The sequence below is a fragment of the Physeter macrocephalus genome, chromosome 6 (genome assembly GCF_002837175.3).
Source record: "Physeter macrocephalus isolate SW-GA chromosome 6, ASM283717v5, whole genome shotgun sequence".
NCBI lineage: Eukaryota > Metazoa > Chordata > Mammalia > Artiodactyla > Physeteridae > Physeter > Physeter macrocephalus.
This window is the reverse complement of record NC_041219.1, coordinates 34,283,664-34,296,572: the sequence shown is the minus strand read 5'-3', so window position 1 is coordinate 34,296,572 and position 12,909 is coordinate 34,283,664. Positions and strand designations below refer to the sequence as shown.

The 12,909-nt window shown below is 37.4% G+C and overlaps 1 protein-coding gene across 1 annotated transcript in view; it reads left to right on the top strand.

Moving 5' to 3' along the window:
* SLC5A8 (solute carrier family 5 member 8) overlaps positions 1–12,909 on the top strand; it is a 69,746-nt gene that overhangs the window by 39,710 nt on the left and 17,127 nt on the right. The window contains exons 10-12 of the mRNA XM_024127279.2: positions 1,611–1,678; positions 9,374–9,460; positions 11,522–11,727. Of these exons, the coding sequence (XP_023983047.2) occupies positions 1,611–1,678; positions 9,374–9,460; positions 11,522–11,727 (361 nt within the window). The remainder of the gene's footprint in view (positions 1–1,610; positions 1,679–9,373; positions 9,461–11,521; positions 11,728–12,909) is intronic.

The window sequence follows — 12,909 nt, the reverse complement described above, 5'->3', positions numbered from 1 at the left end:
TCTGCTCTGTGGTAGTTATTTCTACTATTTTATCTTCCAGGTCACTTTTCCATTTTTCTGCCTCAGTTATTCTTCTATTGATTCCTTCTAGAGAATTTTTAATTTCATTTATTGTGTTGTTCATCTTTGTTTGCTCTTTAGTTCTCCTAGGTCCTTGTTAAATGTCCCTTGTATTTTCTCTATTCTATTTCCAAGATTTTGGACCATCTTTACTATCATTACTCTGAATGTTTTTTCAGGCACACTGCCTATTTCCTGTTCATTTATTTGACTGGTGGGTTTTTACCTTGCTCCTTCATCTGCTGCATATTTCTCTGTCTCCTCATTTTGCTTAACTTACTGTGTTTGGGGTCTCCTTTTCGCAGGCTGCAGGTTTTTAGTTCCTGTTTTTTTTTGGTGTGTGCCCCCAGTGGGTAACGTTGATTCAGTGGGTTGTGTAGGCTTCCTGGTGGAGGGAACTGGTGCCTGTGTTCTGGTGGATGAGGCTGGATCTTGTCTTTCTGGTGGGCAGGACCACGTCGGTGGTGTGTTTTGGTGTGTCTGTGAACTTATTATGCTTTTAGGCAGCCTCTCTGCTAATTGGTGGGGTTGTGTTCCTTTCTTGCTAGTTGTTTGGCATGGGGTATCCAGCACTGGATCTTCCTGGTTGTTGAGTGGAGCTGGATCTTAGTATTAAGCCGGAGATCTCTGGGAGAGCTCTGGCCGATTGATATTAAGTGGGGCCAGGAGGTGTCTGGTGGACCAAGGTCCTGAACTCAGCCCTCCCACCTCAGAGGCTCAGGCCTGACAGCTGGCCAGAGCACCAAAACCCTGTCAGCTACACGACTCTGAGAAAAAGTGTCATGCTGGCATGCAATCTGGGAAGAATGTAGGACATTAGTAGAACCGGTGATGTTCTAAGCCAGGCCAGAAGTTGGGAGACTTTTTTAGATTGCTGGTTTGTTGTAAAACGATATAACTCAAAAACAGCCAGATGGAAGAGATGAATATGGCAAGATATGGAAAGCATACCACGTGTTCGCCAACCCAGAAGCTCCCTGAGCCTTCCTTTACCAACAAATGTTTATGGAGGATTACATTAATAACACAATAGTTATTAGGTTTTAAATCCCTATAGTTAATTTTAGGGAATCTTTACCTATATAACCTAATGTAATTAATCCTGGGCCACAATATCAGTGTTTTCTTTCCTCTTTGCACACTGCTGATCCTGTAGAACAACACCCCTTTCCTTTTTTAGCTGACTCTGAGGTAGGTGGCCATTCCTTTTTTTTTTTTTTTTTTTTTTTTTTTTTTTTTTGCAGTACACGGGCCTCTCACTGTTGTGGCCTCTCCTGTTGCGGAGCACAGGCTCCGGATATGCAGGCTCAGTGGCCATGGCTCACGGACCTAGCCGCTCCGTGACATGTGGGATCTTCCCGGGCCAGGGCATGAACCCGTGTTCCCTACATCGGCAGGTGGACTCTCAACCACTGCGCCACCAGGGAAGCCTGCCATTCTTTATTATAGTCATATTATGTACTTTGAATCAAGGTGTGATAGCTTATTCTATTGAGAATTCTAATCCTCTGAGTCTGGATTTTACAATGGCTTTTACATCATCCATCTAGGTGTGCTGTTTGGAGCTTTGTGTATTGGAATGGCTGCGCTGGCATCACTAATGGGAGCTTTGTTGCAGGTAAGAGCTAATCCTGGAAGGTTTGAGTCATAATCACTAAATTCTTCTTCTTTTCCGTTTTTTTTTTTAAGTGTTGATGTGACCATCCTTACAGACTTTTCTCTCTATATGTCTACACATAGACATACCAAGGAACATAGATGACTAAATTCTTAAAAAAAATTTTTTTAAATTAATCTTTCCATTTTCAGATCATTATAGATTTACATGCAATACTAAGAAATAATACAGAGAGACCCCATATACCCTTTACCCAGTTCCCTCAATGGTATGAGACCTAGGCTGATGTTCTTTTTTTCCCTTTTCCCCATGGATGTCCTGTTGCTCTAACACCACGTGTTGTGAAAGCTATCTTTCTTCCATTGAATTGCCTTTGCACCTATGTGAAAAATCAGTGGGGCATGTTTGTGTGGGTCTGTTTGTGGTTTCTTTGTTCTATTCCATTGATCTATATGTCTGTCCATCTGCCAAGATCATACAGTCTTGATTACTATAGCTTTGTAATAAGTCTTCAATTCAGAAGTACTGATTCCTCCCACTTTATTCTTATTTTTCAAAATTGGTTTAACTGTTCTAGTTCCTTTGCCTTCCCATATAAAGTTTAGAATAATGTTCTCTGTATCTAAAAAACAATCTTGCTTAGTTTTTGATAGGATTGCCTTAAACCTGTAAAACAATTTGGGAAGAACTGACAATTTTACTGTGTTGAATCTTTTAATCCATGAACGTAGTGTATGTCTTCATTTATTTAGATTTTTTATGATTTTTTTTCCACCACTACTGTGTAATTTTCATATACAAGTCATGTTTATATTTAGTTAGATTTACACCTAAGTATTTCATTTTTTTGAGTGATTGTACACGGTATTGTATTCTTAATGTTGGTGTCCATGTGTTTGTTAATATATAAAGATACAATTGATTTTTGTATATTTGTTTGTATCCTGTGACCTTGCTGAACTTATTAATTCCTGGGATTTTCTACAGATAAAATTATGTCATCTTCAAATTGGGATAGTTTTATATCTTCTTTTCCAATCTGTATATGTACCTTTAATTTCCTTATTGCCCTGGCTTCAACTTCCATATCATGTTGCATAAGAGTGGTGAAAGTGCACATCATTGCCTTGTTCTCCAATCTGAATGAGAAAAGCATTCAGTGGTTCATTCTTGAGTACATTAGCTGTAGGATTTTTGTGCATACCCTTTACCAAATTAAGGAAATTCCCCTCTATTCCTATTTTTCTGAGAGTTTTTATCATGGATGAGTGTTGAATTTTGTCAAATGGTTTTTCTGCAGCATTCGATATGACAATATGATTTTCTTCTTTAACCCTTTAACATGGTGTATTATGCTGATTGATTTTCAAATTTTAAGCTGGCCTTGCATTCCTGGAATAATCTTCTCTTGGTCATGGTGTATAGTTATTTTTATATATTGCTGAACTCTGCCGATATTATGCTAAGAATTTTTGCATCTATATTCATGAGAGATGCTGATCTGTGGTAATATTTTTTTGTAATGCCTTTTTTTGATTTTGGTGTTAGGGTCATACCAGCTTCATGAAATAAATTGGGAAGAATTCTCTCCTATTTTCTGGAAGAGATTGTGTAAAATTGGTGTTAATTCTTCTTTAAGTGTTTGGTAGAATACTCTAGTGAAACCATCTGGGCTTGCGGATTTCTTTTTGGGGAGTTTAAAAATTATGAATTCAGTTTCCTTAATAGTTATAGCTGTTCAAATTATCTGCTTCATAGTGGATGAATTATGGTAGTTTGTGTTTTCGAGGAATTGCTCCATTTCATCTAAGTTGTCAAATTTAGGTGTGTGGAATTATTCACAGTATCCCCTTATTATACTTTTGATGTCTGCAGGGTTTTTAGTGATATCTCCTGTTTTATTCATATTATTGGTAATTTTATCTTTTATCTCTGTTTTTAGTCTTGCTAGAGGTTTGACAATTTTTATTGATATTTTGAAAGAACTGGCTTCTTGTTTCATTGATTTTCTGTATCGTTTTTCTGTTTTAAATCATTGCTTTTTAAAATTATCTTCATTATTTTCTTCCTTCTGCTTGCTTTGGGTTTATTTTGCTCTTCTTGAGGTGTGACACTAGATTACTGATTTGAGATTTTTTTGTAATGTGTGCACTAATTGCTAAAAATCTCCCTCTTAGCACTTTTAGCTATGTCCCATAACTTTTCATATTTTGTATTGGAGTTTTAAAATTTCCTTTGATATGTCCTTTTGACCCATGGATTATTTAAAAGTATGTTACTTAGTTTCCAATTGTTTGGAGATTTTCCTGTTATCTTTCTGCTATTGATTTCTAATTTCATTCCAATGTGGTCAGAGAACACATTCTGTATGATTTTAATTCTTTTAAATTTGTTGAGGTCTGTTTTATGGCCCAGGATATAGTATTTTGGTATCTGCTACATGGGCACCTGAAAAGAATGTGTACTCTGCTGTTAAGCATAGTGTTCTACAGCTGTCAATTAGATCCTGCTCATTGATGGTGCTGAGTTCTTCTGTATCCTTCTGATTTTACGCTTATTTGTTTTTATCAATTGTTGACAGGAGTGGTGAATTCTCAACCTGTAGTGTGTAGTTGTCTCTTTTCCTTTTAGTTCTATTAGTTTTTGCTTGTATTTTGCAGTTCTCTTGTTTGGTGCATATACATTTAGGATTTCTATGGCTTCTTGGTGACTTAGTCCTCTTATCATTATATAATGTTCCTCTCTGATAATTTTCTTTGTCTGAAAACTACTTTATCTGATATTAAATAGTTACTCCTGCTTTCCTTTAATTAATGTTTGCATGATATCCTTTTACTTTGAATTTGCCTATATCATTATATCTTAAGTGAGTTTTTTGTAGACAGCATAGAGTTGGGTTATGTTTTTAAATTCATCCTGCCAATCTCTGTCTTTTTATTGGGATATTTAGACTTTTAAAATTTAGTATAATTATTGGAATATTAGGGCTTAAGTCTGCTGTTTTTTCTTATGTTTGTTCTTTCTGTTTTCATTTTTCTAAGTGGGATACTTAAACATTTTTTAGAATCCCATTTTGATCTATCTATATTGTTTTGAGTTTGTCTCTTAGTGTAGCATTTTCATTTGTTGCTTTATGTGTATATACATAACTTATCACAGTCTACTTGTTTTGTCCTTTTACCAATCCGAGTAAAGTTTAGAAATCTTACCTCATTTCTGTCTCTTTACCCAGTTTATAACACAATTGTCTAAATATTTACTCTGCATACATTTTTTTTTTTTTTTTTTTTGTGGTACGCGGGCCTCTCACTGTTGTGGCCTCTCTCGCTGCAGAGCACAGGCTCCGTACACGCAGGCTCAGCTGCCATGGCTCACGGGGCCCAGTCACTCCGCGGCACGTGGGATCTTCCCGGACCGGGGCACAAACCTGTGTCCACTGCATCGGCAGGCGGACTCTCAACCACTGTGCCACCGGGGAAGCCCCTCTGCATACATTTTGAATTATATTAGACAGTGTTATAATTTTTGCTTCAACAATCAAACATGATTTAGAAAACTCAAGAGGAGGAGGAAAGCCTATTATATTTATTTTTGCTTATTGTGTTCTTTCTTTCTTCCTGATTTCTCAAGGTTTCTTCTTTTACCATTTCCCTTCTATTTAGAGAACTTCCTTTAGCCATTCCTTTAAGGATAAGTCTGCTGGCAACAAATTTTCTTAGTTTCCCTTTATCTGAGAATGTATTGATTTCCCCTTTATTCCCAAATGATATTTTTGCCAGGTATAGGATTCTGAGTTGACAGTTCTTTTTTTCCAACACTTGAAAAATATTGTGCCACTTTCTTCTGGCTTCCATTATTTTTAAGGAGAAATCTGCTGCCATTCTAATTGTTTTCCCCTATAGGTAAGGTGTCATTTTTTTTTCCTCTGGCTGCTTTCAGAAATTTTTCTTTCAATTTAGTTTACAGAAGTTTAATTATGATGTGTCTTGGCACGTTTTTCTTTGGGTTTATTCTGTTTGTAGTTTGCTTAGCTTTTGAATCTGTAGGTTTATGTTTCTTGCCAAATTTGGGAAGTTCAAACATTTCTTTGAGTACTTTTCAGCCCCACTCTCTTTCTTTTCTTACCTAAGACTCAGATGACATGAATGTTAGATTTTTTTGTTATATTCACACAGGTCCTGGTGACTAATTTTTAAGACTATTTTCTCTCTGTTTTTTTTCAGATTGGGTGGTTTTTATTGGTCTGTCTTCCAGTTCACTGATTCTTTTCTCTGTCCCTCCAATTCTGCTGTTGAACCTATCCACTGAGATTTTTATTTAAGTTATTATATTTTCAGTTCTAAAATTTACATTTTGTTCTTCTTTATATTATCTATATTTTTGCTGATACTTTCTTTTTCTTTTTCTTTCTTTTTTTTTTTTTTTGCTAAGTCCTTCTACTTTTTCATTTGTTTCAAGCATGTTCTAATTGCTGAAGCAGTTTTATCATGGCTGCTTTAAAACTTGTGAAATAATTCTAATATATCTGTCACTTCTCTATCAGCACTTATTGATTGTTTTTTTTTTCATTCATTTTGAGATCTTCCTAATTCCTGCTCTGAAAAGTGAACTTCAGTTGAAACCTGGACATTTTTATATTATGTGATGAGACTCTAGATCTTACATGCACCTTCTGTTTTGGTTTTCTTTCTCTGATACCACTTCAACAGTGTAAGGGAGGGAGCTGTCTCATTACTGCCAGGTGGATGTAGAAGTCCAGGTTCCCAAGTTGGCCTCTGTTGACACCCAAGCGAGGAATTTCTTATTTTGCTGGGTGGGAACAGTCTCCACTGACATCATGGTGAAGGTGGTCTTGTTCCTGCTGGGCAATGGTGAAAGTCTTGATTCTCCATTAGGCCTCCTATGACATTGCCTGAGCAGGGAGGGAATGGGGTGCCTTGTTATAGGCTGGTGGGGGATGGAATCTAGGCTCCCTACTTGGCCTTTTCTGGCATGTGTACGTGGGGGAACAGTTTATTCTGTGGCATTTGGCTGGAATTGAGCAGTTATTATCTAAAAGTTTTCTTTCTTGCTAAGTTGCTCCTTTTCTGGTCTTTGCTGGATTTTTTTGGCCTGCACATGTTGTCATTTCTGGATTGCCAGCTTCTTCAGTTCTAAGACTGGGATATGTGGGCCAAAAAGAAAACTCAGAGACCTCAGCATTATATTGTTCTTCAGGTCCCAAAGTCCTAGCTAGTCTGCCTTCTCTCGACCTTTTAGATTCTTCTTATGTTTGTTTTATATGTAATGTCCAGGAGTCTTAGTTTTATTAGCAGGAGGAATAGGGAAAAATACACCTACTCCATCTTCCTATGAATGGAAATACATTTTTTATTGCCTAAAGTGTCCTTCATGTCTTGTGGCATTTGCTAAATTTTTGTTAGCATTTTTGTGCTGGAGAACTGTCTTGCTTCTTTGGAGGTGTTGGAATGGAGAGGACAGACTAATCTTCGGAATAGCCTCTTTTTTAAAAAATATTTATTTATTTATTTATTTACTTACTTGGTTGTGCTGGGTTTTAGTTGAGGCAGGTGGGCTCCTTCATTGTGTCAGGTGGGCTCCTTAGTTGTGGCATGCAGGCTCCTTAGTTGTGGCATGTGAACTCTTAATTGTGGCATGCATGTGGGATCTAGTTCCCTGACCAGGGACCAAACCTGGGCCCCCTGCATTGGGAGCGTGGAGTCTTATCCACTGCGTCACCAGGGAAGTCTCCTAGCCTCTTCTTTCTGAATCTTGAGTGGACTTCACTGTTTTTAGCATCCAAGCCTCAGCATGGACTCTTCCCCCTGTCTGGAGTACCCTTCAACTGTCTAAGTCTTATTTGTTCTTCAAGTTTCAACTTAAACATTATTTTTCAAAAAGGCCCTTTCTGTTCCCTGGATAGGTTTGAGTTCCCCTCCACCAAATGTTCCCAGAGCACCTTGTATTTTTCGTATCATCCCCATTACAATACTTTATTGAAGTTATTTATTTAATGTCTGTTTTACTAAATAGTTTATAACTCCATGAAGGTGAGGATTATGACATTGTTCTTTGATACTGTATCAAATACCTGGTGCCTACTGCAGTGTCCAGGACAAAGTAGACATTCTACAAATTCAGATTGAATGTACCTATTTATGTATTGGTTCATAAATATCTACTTATCTGATCACACCTAAGTGGTCCATGAAACTTCCATGGCCACCTGGGCTCCAGCTCTGGGACCAGGACCCAGAAACTTGAAGGTTAATGCTGGGCACAGCAAGTCCTCCAGGCTCCTGCTTCAGACCCAAAGTTGGGTCCTTTCTGGTTGGTGGTTGCTTAGGGCATACCAGTTGTTAAAATAGTGTGATTTCATTCTGATTATATGAATTAGTGAATGAATGAATTAGGTCCAGAAGCTCTCAGCTTACCTGGTACAACTAAGCCATAACCAACAAAACTCCTCTTGTGTGCTTTCCTCCATAGTCTGCATTATTACTTATAGTTCTTATTGTGGTTGATTTCCCCTTTTTCATATACCAGCTCTGGCCTGAGTATAGATAATGAGATATTCTAGGAGAGTCATCAGAGCTCCAAGGCAACTCTTCCTTGCTTTATCTCTAGCCAAGGTCTTATTTCCTGAGATGGGTATTTTGGGGGGTATATTCCTTATATCTCCAAAACTGGCTCTAGGTCACACTGTCGCAGTGACCACTACATGGGCCAAGTGACTTCTTTCACATTTTGCATAAAGTCTACCTTCCTTCCTACTGGACTCTGGTTCAAGGGATGCTGTGAAATGACTCCTTAGGATCATATCCTGAGTCCATATTGTCCTCGAACACTAGTTCTCCTCTGTCATCATATCCTCACTCCTTTCCCTAGTCCACGAGGTAAGCCTCTTTTTTTTTTTTAACCCAGGACTGCAGTCTATATGCTCTAAAATTTTTCTTGACCTGATATATACATTTTTTTGATTTATTCATTCTGTTCTATCTGTCACTTTTACCCTGTGGACAAACTGGTGTGTCCCTGATTCTTCTTTTACGGTTCTGTCCACTTTCAAAAATTAGCCATTTGAATATTGGGAACACACATCTCTTGAAAGTTTCAGCTATTTGCATTTCTCTATTCTTCATACTGTACATTTTTTTTCACTATCATGATTTTGGCATCTCTACATCAAAGCAAAGGTTGCAATTAACCAGTTAGGTTTAAATCTTTCTACATGATTTGATCAATCTTTTTTTTAACTATACTTCTCATTCTAGTTCTATCCTTAGGAAATCAAGGATAGCATTGGGTTTCATTGCCATCTCTGGTCTCTTAGCAGTACTTATCCACAATCTTCTTTTGCAGGGGATTTTGAGACTACCAAGGCACAAAGGAGTGATGTGGTTGATTATTAATATCTGCAAGAACAATACCAGGAGGAGTAGTGTCCCTCTTGTCTCATGATTCTCTAACCTCTTTACATTTTGCTTTCTTTATTGAGGGTACTTGAATGAACTGATGGAACTTGCGACTGAGAAGCAGAAGCTTCCAAGTTCTGATTATCTCTTTGTCAATGGCAAGGCTGCCATAATTGTCAGGAGGAGGCTGAATACTTTAAATCCTCATCCTGATGAAATTACTTTAAAGGTAACTTTGGATTTGAGATTGCTAATTGATGACTTTTTATTATTTTTGTAGGCAGCACTCAGCATATTTGGCATGGTTGGGGGACCACTTCTGGGCTTATTTGCTTTGGGGATTTTGGTTCCCTTTGCCAACTCAATAGTAAGTATTAAAAATCAATATGTGTAAAGCCTACTTTTCCAACTGCAGTAGCGTCTCTATAATTTTTTCTCAATTGTAAATACATGGTTCCTTTGATATTTGTCGTTAGTGACCTGTCTTGATGACTTAAATTACTCATATTGACTTTTCTGGGATACACAATGAACGTACTATGCATTGGGACCCTGCATGTGTGAAACTAAATGGAAACTACCAGAATAATATATATTATGAATATCATATAATTAAATTATATAATAACATAATGATATTTATAACTAAAATATATTATAGAGTATTATATAACATAACTAAAGGATATATATTATGAAACAATATACAATATGATATGTAATATATATTACAATATATATCATGAATATTATATAACTAAAGGAACAACATTTTGTACGCATCTACTTTTTTGCCGTTCTTGAAAATTAATCACTAGGATTTAAAGGAGATCGACAGGCTCAGATATGCAAGATTTCAGGGCAGTAGAGCTGAGGATACCTGTGACTAGCTGGAGTACAGTAAAGAGAAGAAATAGGATAAGATCTTCACCACTTTGGTCAGAAAATTTATAATCCTGATATTTAAAGATGTAGCTCCAACAACATGGTTTTAGACCCAAAGGGGTGATTATAACTGGGAATTGTATTCAGAAAGAGGTAATAGCTCATTTCTTCTGCATAGACATATCTGTGCTTTGAAGCCAAGTTTTGTTTAGAATAAGTGAAATTGAAATTACTTCTCTGAAATCCAGGAGGAACTCCACTAGTTCAGTCCTGCTGTAAGCTGAAGTTCAGGAAAAGCTGGTAATGTATGTGTGGTTGTTTCAGACAGATGGAGAATAACTGCAGAACTATGACTTTACATTTAGAATTCCATTTTCCTCATGAGGCATTAGGAATTGGTAAGGCAGATACTAATAAGGGCTATTATCATTGTTATTATTGTTAACAATAATTCTCAACAAAGTGTCATATGAAAAGCTAGTTTGGCAGAAATTAATCAAAATGAAAGAGACCAGTTTGTGTCCACCTCAGAATGTTGAAGCTTTGATGAGATTCTTTGCATTATGAAATGCATAGTGGTTTGTTGAGTGCCTGAAATATTAAAAGAAGACTGACTTTTGATTTTTGACATTTATTTCCACCATGAGTTGCCTCCAGAAATGCTATAGCTGACTAGGTCCAACACGCCCTTAGCAGGGGAAGTAAGAACTGTTATTCCTATCATAATATCTGATCATTATTCTTAAAGAAAGGGGAGAAATTTCACCACAGAGGAAGGGGCTTCCCAGCTCAAGATTTGCTTTCATCTCCATCATTTGGAACTAGGGCTTAAATCATTAAAGGACTGACTGACTGATCAAAAATACTTGGATTACTGGTGAAAAGCAGGCAGGGGAACCCACGTCTTCCAAAGACTGGGAAACCAAATGTCTTCAGAGAGGAAATCTCCACTTATCTCTAGAGATGGTTTGGTTGTATGTACCACTGCAGTCATTTGTGAAAACAGCTGGCTCTTTTCCCCTAATTTTCCTGCAGTACATTTACAGTCATGCATGTTGCTATGTATAGGAATAAACTCTGTGGATGTTTTCTTCTTCGTATCTGTTGCTGCTCAGATGGCATGCCATTTTTTCACAGATTAAATAAAAATAGAGGGAACAATTGGCCTGAAGTCAGCTGCAAGACTGTTGTAGTCATTGGGTGTAAAGAGACAAGAAGCCCAAAACAGAGTGCTGGCCATGGAAACAGAGTGGAAGGAATGGAGCTATGAGACAAAGGAAAAGAAAAATGGGCAGGAATTGGTGATTGGCGAGATAGAGATATGAATTATGGGGGTGGGCTTCCAGAGATCCCAGGGCTTTGGGCTGAGGGACCAGGGACCCATGCTGCTCTTGGCAAGAGGCAAGGAGCTTAAAGGGGAAAAGAGTTTTAGGAGGGGACTGGTAAATTTGGCTTGGACCATGTTGAGCTTAAGCTTCTAAAGTTAATTTCCATTTCAAAGCAAACTGTATTATTTTTTTTGAGAAGCACTCCTGTTTTGCAGGGAGCCCTTGTGGGTCTGCTGGCTGGATTTGCCATTTCTTTGTGGGTTGGAATTGGAGCTCAACTTTATCCTCCACTTCCTGAGAGAACTATGCCATTAAGCCTTGAAACCTATGGCTGTAACAGCACATACAATGGGACAGATTGGATGACAACCACAGAAATGCCATTTTCTACCAGTGATTTTCAAGTATACAACATTGAAAGGTATTGAATTGAACTTTATAATGTTGTATTTTTTTAAATGTGTGTGACAGGTAGAGAACCCCAGTTGCTTTTCTTGCGTTCAGTGCTGTGATTTTGCCTAATTATGAAATGTGGAGAGCCCATGTGGCTTTCTGGCTATTATATTTTGTTCAGAAATAGCAAAAAATGCCATATTTTCTTAGTTTCAATAGAAACGTCTACCTCACCTACAGATGCAGAGAAGACTTGAATAGTAACAAAAAAAAATTCTTTTATGGGTAAATGCTGATAAATACTGCCCCCAGTTGAATGAAAAATTGCCTCTGTCCACTGAAAAACCTTTAAAATGATAAAAGACACATTGCATATATAGTTTTTGAAGTATAGCCTTTACCAACTAAAAGCTACAGTTTATCTAAATATGTTGGATAATTGCTATTTGTTCAGTTTTAAAGATTCCAAATCTTTAGAGCATTGGCAGTAAATCACAGTGGTGATCTTCCTGCTAGAGTTTTCAGTTATGCAGTACATTTTTGAGCTTCTGGATATTGATATTGTCTGATTTAATGAAATGATGTAGACCTTTTTTTATATCACTATTTCTTTTTTTAAAAACATCTTTATTGGATTATAATTGCTTTACAATAGTGTGTTAGTTTCTGCTTTATAACAAAGTGAATCAGTTATACAAATACATATGTTTGCTCCCATATCTCTTCCCTCTTGCGTCTCCCTCCCTCCCACCCTCCCTATCCCACCCCTCTAGGTGGTCACAAAGCACCGAGCTGATCTCCCTGTGCTATGCGGCTGCTTCCCACTAGCTGTTTTATGTTTGGTAGTGTATATATGTCCATGCCACTCTCTCACTTTGTCACAGCTTACCCTCCACCCTGCCCATATCCTCAAGTCCATTCTCTAGTAGGTCTGTGTCTTTATTCCCATCTTACCCCTAGGTTCTTCATGACATTTTTTTCCCTTAGATTCCATATATATGTGTTAGCATACAGTATTTGTCTTTCACTTTCTGAATTACTTCACTCTATATGACAGACTCTAGGTCATTCCACCTCACTACAAAGAACTCAATTTCATTTCTTTTTATGGCTGAGTAATATTCCATTGTATATATGTGCCACATCTTCTTTATCCATTCATCTGATGATGGACACTTAGGTTGCTTCCATCTCCTGGCTATTGTAAATA